This window comes from Amphibalanus amphitrite, unplaced genomic scaffold (assembly GCF_019059575.1).
Source record: "Amphibalanus amphitrite isolate SeventyFive unplaced genomic scaffold, NRLGWU_Aamphi_draft 000359F_arrow, whole genome shotgun sequence".
Lineage (NCBI taxonomy): Eukaryota > Metazoa > Arthropoda > Thecostraca > Balanomorpha > Balanidae > Amphibalanus > Amphibalanus amphitrite.
Window position 1 is genome coordinate 254,138 of NW_024881853.1, and position 7,731 is coordinate 261,868.

The window sequence follows — 7,731 nt, forward strand, 5'->3', positions numbered from 1 at the left end:
TCCGACTCCGACTCCGACTCCGGTCACAACTGTCGACTCCGACCGACTCCGACTCCGACTCCGCAGCCCTGCTCCGTGCAGTGACGACCGAGACAGCGACCATCAAAGGCTCCTCATTTGTGCTGTGTGTGCTTTCATTGTGCTGTTGACTTCGTTGCATAGCTATATTAGATGTTCATTCGCCGTAATTCCTTTAAGTGAGTGGTGACCTTCATAAGGTCATTCGTGAATGTTTGGTCCTGCAGGTTATCCAAAGGGTGACGAATGGCAAAGGGTGACAAAGGGTGATGAAAGTTGGAATCACCCATCGTGGAGAAAAAGATCTGCCCTTTTCTAGGACTACGTACTAGCATGATAGGATTTGCGAAGCTCTTGAGCTTTGGAATCGGATACTGATGCGTTAGGTTTTGTAGTGTTTTCCAGTGCAATGCTATAATTGTTATGTACTTATTCGTCCGAAATCTTTCAGATGTAGGGCTTAAAAAATGAAAAGCCGAATTAAGCTACGACATGACACGTGGCATTTTAAATCAATTCCTTACCCGCAGTGCGGATTGGGGAACCATGCTCGCGTGTGCCGTGCTGGCGCCTGCCTCATTAGTCGGGTTTTATCAGCTCATGAGCTGTAGGTACAAATGTGCTGCTGCCTAATTAATTGTGGGATAAGTCGCGGAAGTAGCTCATTGCAAATCTCCAGCATGCTAGGACGAACTATTCATTGCATTGTTTTCCCTGTTGACCGAATTTTTCTCATTATCCATTCTCAGCGTGTCACTGAACGTTGTTATAATTTACATGTTGCTTGACTCCCGCTTCGCACGAGATTTGTTTCGTATTTAGGAAGGGCTCTGAGTCGAATCGTTCCATAAGACATCTAGGTTTGTAATCATGAAGTGCGCTGAGTTGAAGGTCCTAGCACCTCTCGATCTAACTGTGGGCGAGTATTAAGTCTGTAAGCGAGGATGCCGAATGCCGATGCGTTGCAACTCTTCTGCTGATCGTGACCGAGCACTCTGAAAACGGATGGATGATGTGCCGTCATCCATATGTGTTTGTATTCCGTCCTTGTCTAGGGGAGTGCTAACTAGCTCTCCTTTCATACAACACGAAATGTGGATCGTAAACCGTGTGCCATATATGCAGCACAGGTGTGATATGCTTCGATATCGAGTTTTATGTCTGTAGCTATGATTCTTGATTACTGCATCACTTAAAAGTTCACTTGTAGCATCTTCGGCTTTCCCTCTATTTCGCCTCGCTTATTTTGGCATAATTGCAAGTTTGGGGATATGGAAACACTATTTTTGGTCGATTTCTCAGTGGCAGCCGCGGTAGTGCTGCCATCTGTTGTCCCTCTCGCTAACCTGAACTGCGTGTGTGGCGCTGCCGTCGCCTATCTGACCTCGCTCCTCCATTGCCTCAGGTGACCAGCACGGAGGTGCAGGACTACATTTCGTCGTTTGAGAACAAGATCGGCTCGTTCCTTCTGCCGCTGACCCGCTGGGTGGACGACGAGTGCAAAAAGAACGGCCTCAGTGAGTACCGTCTCGCCGCTCCGACTCACGGTCCGCCGGCCTCAGCAGCTGTGACGGTTCAACGTGTGGGAGGATGGCTCGTGAGACACCTGGGGCATTCCACGATAGATCGTACCAGGCCCGTCACCCTCATCTCTCAGATTTTAATGAAAATCGGTCCTAGGGGTAATCATAGGCCCCAAAGACGCCTGGCAAAATATCAGACTTCTCAGATCAAAACTTTTTGAGTTATATTGCATTACATTTTTTAACTTCGGTATGTAACGGTGAGTTTGATGGCCTATAACTCAAGAACGGGTTAAGTAACCAACAAAAAGTAAACAACACTAAGCTTGCGATGAATCAAAAATTAATATTACTATTTAAAAATTCCAAAGAAAAAATTTCATTGTTGAGCAAAAACCCTAATCTTTTTTCATTTGCCTCTAATGACTTTTGGGACCAAAATTTTTCACATTTTTATTTTTTCAAAATAATCTTCATGTCATTGCAAATCGACATGCAAAAAATTAGAAAGGTGTTCTTTCTATAAGTTCCTCATTTTCCCGCAAACAAAATGGGTTTCGGAGGGGTTGATACGACCCCAGCACGCCGTTTCGCTTCTAATAGAGCTAGAGCCTCGCGGAAAAAACGAGCGTGTGTGCCGTTACAAGTCGCAGCGATTGGTACCCGATTTTAAGGCCTCAGGTTAACCGGTAGCGTCTGAGGTCAAGTCACGTAACTGAAGTTACGGGTTCGGTTTTTAGTAAATAACTTCGCAAAAATGGCCGCAGAGCCGCGATTTTGGCATCATTGTGTTCGCCTAGCTCAGGTGCATCGAATGGTATACTTTTTGCTTGGGTGAGGTCAACTTAAGTAGTTGACCTCGGGTCAAGGTCAGGTCAGAGCCCCTCAGGTCACGAAGCTGGGCAAAGGGTATCATATGGCATATCATTCGATTCGGAAGGTCTTCCCGAGTCCATTAGTGGCTTTCCCGACTCTCTAGCTCCATTTGATCGGGAGTTATTGACGAAAAACTCGTACGACCCTAGTGACGTCATAAATGACGTCACGCAAGGTTAACAATGCAAAAGTAAAGCATTGGACTTTGCAAGGAGTGCATGAAATCACGTTACCATGTACGTGGGATAGTTTTAGATCATTCTCGGCGCCAAAATAACAGTTTTTATATTTCCCCATTGATTTATAACAGTGATGTCACGTGACCGACCTGGCCTCATGTAACCTTGAAAAATTTCCAGATATACAAGTTGTGAGACCTCTGGAGGACACCATGTATGCGTCCTGTAACTTTCATCTCGGACAGCTATGGTCATTGGCGTCCAAAACAATGTCAGAACCAAACAGCCTTTTTCACCCTCGCGCTTATAGGAAAGAGGGTTGAATGAACCCTCTTTTCACTTTTTTTCAGATGACTCAGACTTTAATTGAAATTTCAGTAACCCGTGATGTCACTAGGCAGCTTTACCACGCCATTTGTAAGCTCCCCTCCCGAAATCACTATTCGAAACCGTTATCGTGACGTAAAATAAATACATTTATAGAAAGAACACCTTCCTAATTTTTTGCATACTTCTTAACAATGAGCCGAATATTTTTTTAAAGAAATAAAAATTCAAAAAAAAAATTGGTCCCAAAATCCAAAAAATACAAATGAAAGAAAACTCGATGTGTCATATATCAAAAATAGCGTATTTTTCGAAATTTAAAAAATACATATTAATCTCTGTTTCATTGCAAGTTCAATGTTATATAACATTTGGCATTTGAATAATCCGTCTTAGAGTTACAGCCCGCCAAACTTAGCGCTGCAAAGCAAGATCCAAAAAATGTTATACACCATAACTCAAAAAATACTTATCTGATAAGCCTGAAATTGTTACAGGTGGATTCAGAGCCCCTGATTACCCCTGAGACCAATTCTCGTCAAATTCCGAGAGATGAGGGTGTCAAATTGGAAAAAAGTGGTACGATCTATCGTGGAATGCCCCACCTGCCCAGTGTCCGCAGTCCACTGGCCCAGGGCCTTGTTCGGTGTCCACTGTGTGGATTGAATTCCACCAGATGTCGATCAGTGTCGGGACGGTGGCTGAACCAACCCCTCCCCGCGGGCTCGGCTCACTGTTGTGAGGGACCCCACGTGACCTGACACCGTCCGTGCTGTGGAGGACCCCTGCTCGATCTGCCCTCGGTCCGCAGTTGTGAAGGACCTCCACCTGATCTGACCTGACCTGACCTCGTTCCGCAGTTCTGAAGGACCCAGAGGAGGAGGTGGAGAAGTTCGTGCAGGCCAACACTCAGGAGCTGGCCAAGGACAAGTGGCTGTGCCCGCTCAGCAACAAAAAGTTCAAGGGACCCGACTTTGTGCGCAAACACATCTTCAACAAACACGCCGAGAAGGTGGAGGAAGTGAAAAAGGAGGTCAGTGAAAGGGCACTGGTTAAGGGACTTCTTGAGCTCTTAGTTATATCACATCAGTTAACCCTTCTGTTCATCCACTGCCAACTTTGCAATGCTGCTTTCTTTTCGAATGACCGAGGGATGCATCGTAAACTAGGGTCTAGGACCAACATCTGCCGTGACTATGACTCGATAACTTCCCGGCACCTTGTAGGCCGCTTATTGTAGATCACTCTACGCCAGGTCCCTCTCTGGTGCCCCCCTTTGCTGACCTTTGATGCCCTCTCTGTACCAGGTGGAGTTCTTCAACAACTACCTGCGCGACCCGAAGCGGCCCCAGCTGCCCGAGCACCCGTCGGCCAAGGCGGGCGGCGCCGGGCCCAGCCGCAAGGAGGACCCGCCGGCGCCGTTCCACGGGGCACCATACGGCCAGCCGGGACCGCCGCCGCCGCCGCACCAGTGCGTACTAAACCGGGGGTATAGGGGAGGGAGGGGAGCTCAGGACCCAGCCGGGACCGCCGCCGCCGCCGCACCAGTGCGTACTACGTACCCAGCCGGGGGTATAGGGGTGGGAGTGGGAGGAGGCTCAGGACCCAGCCGGGACCGCCGCCGCCGCCGCACCAGTGCGTACTTAACTGCGGAGGTGTAGGGTGTGGGAGGGAGCCGGGACTAGACTCGGTGTGGAGCGGGTGGCTCAGGTTGTAGTGGTTGGAGACGGCCGCAGCCAGTAGTATTCAGTACTATGTGGTGTCTTCCGAAACAGTTCAGAATCTTGCTGTTTTAGATTGATAAATCTGATTGATACTTTCGGTTCATGCTTACTGAAACAATTAGCGCTGCAGTCTTAATGTAATATGTTTAAAGTCTTCCAGCTCATTCCCTTGTCATACTCTGTGCAACCAGCTGACCCCCCCCCCCCCCCCCGCTCGCAGTTACGGCGGTTACGGGGGCTACCAGCGTCCTCCGATGTACGGTGGTTACCAGCCGCCGCCGCCGCGCGACCCCTACTACCGGGAGCCGTACCTGCCGCCGCGGGACGCCTACCCGCGACCGCCGCGCCCCTACGGCGCCAGACGGTGAGTGATGACGTCCGTGTCGTGGTCACTGTCACTGTCACAGTCACGGTCTGTCAACATAGCTGCTGCTTACAGAGAGTCTGGCTGGGGGTGGTCTGGGCCATGATGGAGCAAGGTGCACAGAGAGGCCAGTGGATGGATTTAACCGTGTCTGAGTGTCACGCTAAGGATGATGTTTGACAGGAGCGGCTGGAGCCGAGCCCCGTTATTCCCGTGTCACTAACGTTTAGCAGGTTGCGCAGCCCTGTGTCACTAGCGTCAGTGCAGGTGGACGTCAGTGCCGTTCCGCCATTGCTCCCGAGCAGATGCTGTGCGGACGGCATGTCTGGCGGCGTATGACAATCATCATCAATCGCTGTCGGCCTCTCAGGGCTGGCCCGGCCCCCCGCCACTGCCAGCAGACTTACCGACGACTGTCACTATCTCATTGTTACGTCATTTACGTCGGAGAAACGCACGGGCATGTCGCGCTGCATGGACCTTCCCTTTAATTCATGGACCTGTCTTTCTTTGCTCCTTTTCCCAGAATCACAGTGGTCCTTGAAACTGTTTTCGACTGTTGATACTATCCTGTCGTACAACTTTGTCATATTTCTTCTTGGTTCGTACCTACCTATCAGCTACCTCTTATTCTTGTTGTCTTGTACCTCAATAATGATGCACCGTTTCCCTTCCGTAGTAATTCTGTTCTTGAAGCTATTTGTGTCTCATCGTTTCTCTTACTTGGCTTAGCACCACTATTGTGATGGTCTTTCTTATGCGTTTATCCAATAGTCTTATTTATTTCCCACTTATGTCACATCACCTGTCTATATTTCTTCTTGGCCCCAATCATTTTGTCGTGCTCTTCTGCCTGTTCTTTGTCCGTTTGTTCCTCTCGACTTAACATGTAACTTCTCTCTCTTTATTTCTAATTCTTCTTTCTCATCTCCCAACTGATTGACTTAAGTCTCTTTCTATATTTTAACATCCTAGTCAGGCTATCGGCTGTCCGTAGCATATCTAAAGTTACCTTTTCTTCCTCTCCTTTCAGTATCAAGCATGCTCAGGGTTCTTTCCTGCCTTCTCTTTCAATACATCATCCCTTCCTAGTCTGCCCTGCCATCCCCTTCTCGTGACCTCTCTGACCACTGACCCGCTGTCGGACAGTGGCGGCTGGCTGGCCGCTCCGGGCCCGTCCGGCGGCCCGCCGCCCCGCTTCCCCCACCCGCCCTACCCGTACCACGGACACGTCCTGTTCCCGGCCGGCGCCGCCGCCTCCTCGCCGGGATTCTGGCCTCCACAGCCGCTCCAGCCGCCGCCGCCGCCGCCGCGCCGAGCCAAGTTTGTGATCACAGACATTGTGATCCGCCCGCCGCCCCGCCACGTGAACAAAGACACTTTGGCACTTTGAGAGGCACTTTCCGAACGCTTTGGCCCCGCCAAAGACGTTTTGCGTCGCAATAATCACGTGGCGGTGCAGGGTGGTGCGCCAAATTCGTAGGTCGTTTTATCACCAGATGCTAGTGTTCAGTTGGTTCGTTGTTGCCTGCACAGCACAGTGCCTGCATGCTTGACTCGCCTCAGTTGTCACCAGTTATCTCGCAGGCTGCTTGTTTTGTTCTGTTCGCCACGTTTCGCCGCTTACATTTGCACTGTTGATGATTATGTCGTACCTCTGTATCCGTTCTGCCGCGCCGCCTGCTCTCTGTCTGTCTCTGTATTCTGTCTCGTGTCACCGGTAACCCACCAGGAGCGGTACGCATGTGACCCCGCCGTATCACTGTGAGTAAGCGGCTACTGACGCGCCCCGGCACCGTCTGTGTGTCGCCGCAGGGACCCGCGATCCATCGTCGACTACCGGGACCTGGACGCGCCGCCCGACGTTGACTTGTTGTAATTCCCACAGTCGCCGCCGACGACGACGACCACGTAGGTATCGAGGGTGCCGCCGGCGCCGCGCCGCGCCGCCTCGCGCCGACGTTTCCGCATTGAAAGAGGTGTCTCGTGGGCGAATCATTACCTTTGCGAGGGATTATCTATAGTTTGGTGCTATTAAATGGTGGTGGGAAATTTTAAATACGCGTTTTATTTGATGATCGAAATTGGTGAACGTTTTGCGACATAAATGCTGAAGCGTCGCACATGCAATCTTTTTGGGGGCCGTAAAATATTGCCTCACGAATGTGATTCATGATTCGACTTTCGAGCAGCTTCGTTCAGTGTTGAAACGCCGCACCCGAGGCGGCCCGGCGTCGCTGATTGGTCGCTGTGGACCAATCAGCGGCTGCGCCGGCCGCCATTGGTCGGCGGGCGCCGGCCGGTATCGCTGGTTGGCTACTGTTGACCAATCAGCGGCTGCCATTGGTGGACGTCCGCCGGTCGGCGCCGCTGATTGGCTCCCGCCGTGTGACGCGGCGCCGCTGCACATACTGAGGGTCTCTGCTAACCTGCCCGTGTCTGTGTGTCCCGTTTCAGCCATGTGCGTCCTCTGAGCAGTTACCGGGACCTGGACGCACCGAAGGAGCTGGACGAGTTCTAGGGGCCGCCGGCAGCCAGCATGTCGCCGCCGCCGGCCGGTGTTTTACCTGCGATTGTGCCGCCGCTGCTGTCTGAGGCGTCCCGCGCGGACGGGCCGAGCCGCCGCAGCGCGAGCAGCCGCCCGGAGCCGAGCGGGCGCCGCGGTGGCCGTCGATACTCCCGTGACCGATTTCACGTGTCAATACACTCACCCAAATGTC

The 7,731-nt window shown here is 51.4% G+C and overlaps 1 protein-coding gene and 1 non-coding gene across 3 annotated transcripts in view; one reads left to right on the forward strand and one right to left on the reverse strand.

Moving 5' to 3' along the window:
* Positions 1 to 7,731, forward strand: part of LOC122389478 (serrate RNA effector molecule homolog) — a 33,497-nt gene extending 25,766 nt beyond the window's left edge. Inside the window, exons 14-19 of one of the 2 annotated variants that reach the window (XM_043381586.1) lie at positions 1,424 to 1,535; positions 3,784 to 3,956; positions 4,231 to 4,394; positions 4,868 to 5,011; positions 6,827 to 6,922; positions 7,469 to 7,731. In XM_043381586.1, coding sequence (XP_043237521.1) covers positions 1,424 to 1,535; positions 3,784 to 3,956; positions 4,231 to 4,394; positions 4,868 to 5,011; positions 6,827 to 6,890 — 657 coding nt within the window. In that variant the 3' untranslated portion in view covers positions 6,891 to 6,922; positions 7,469 to 7,731. The remainder of the gene's footprint in view (positions 1 to 1,423; positions 1,536 to 3,783; positions 3,957 to 4,230; positions 4,395 to 4,867; positions 5,012 to 6,826; positions 6,923 to 7,468) is intronic. The other variant, XM_043381587.1, reaches the window with a different exon arrangement.
* Positions 1,016 to 1,107, reverse strand: LOC122389491. The gene has a single exon (XR_006257980.1). It is a non-coding gene; the product is annotated as a U6atac minor spliceosomal RNA (small nuclear RNA).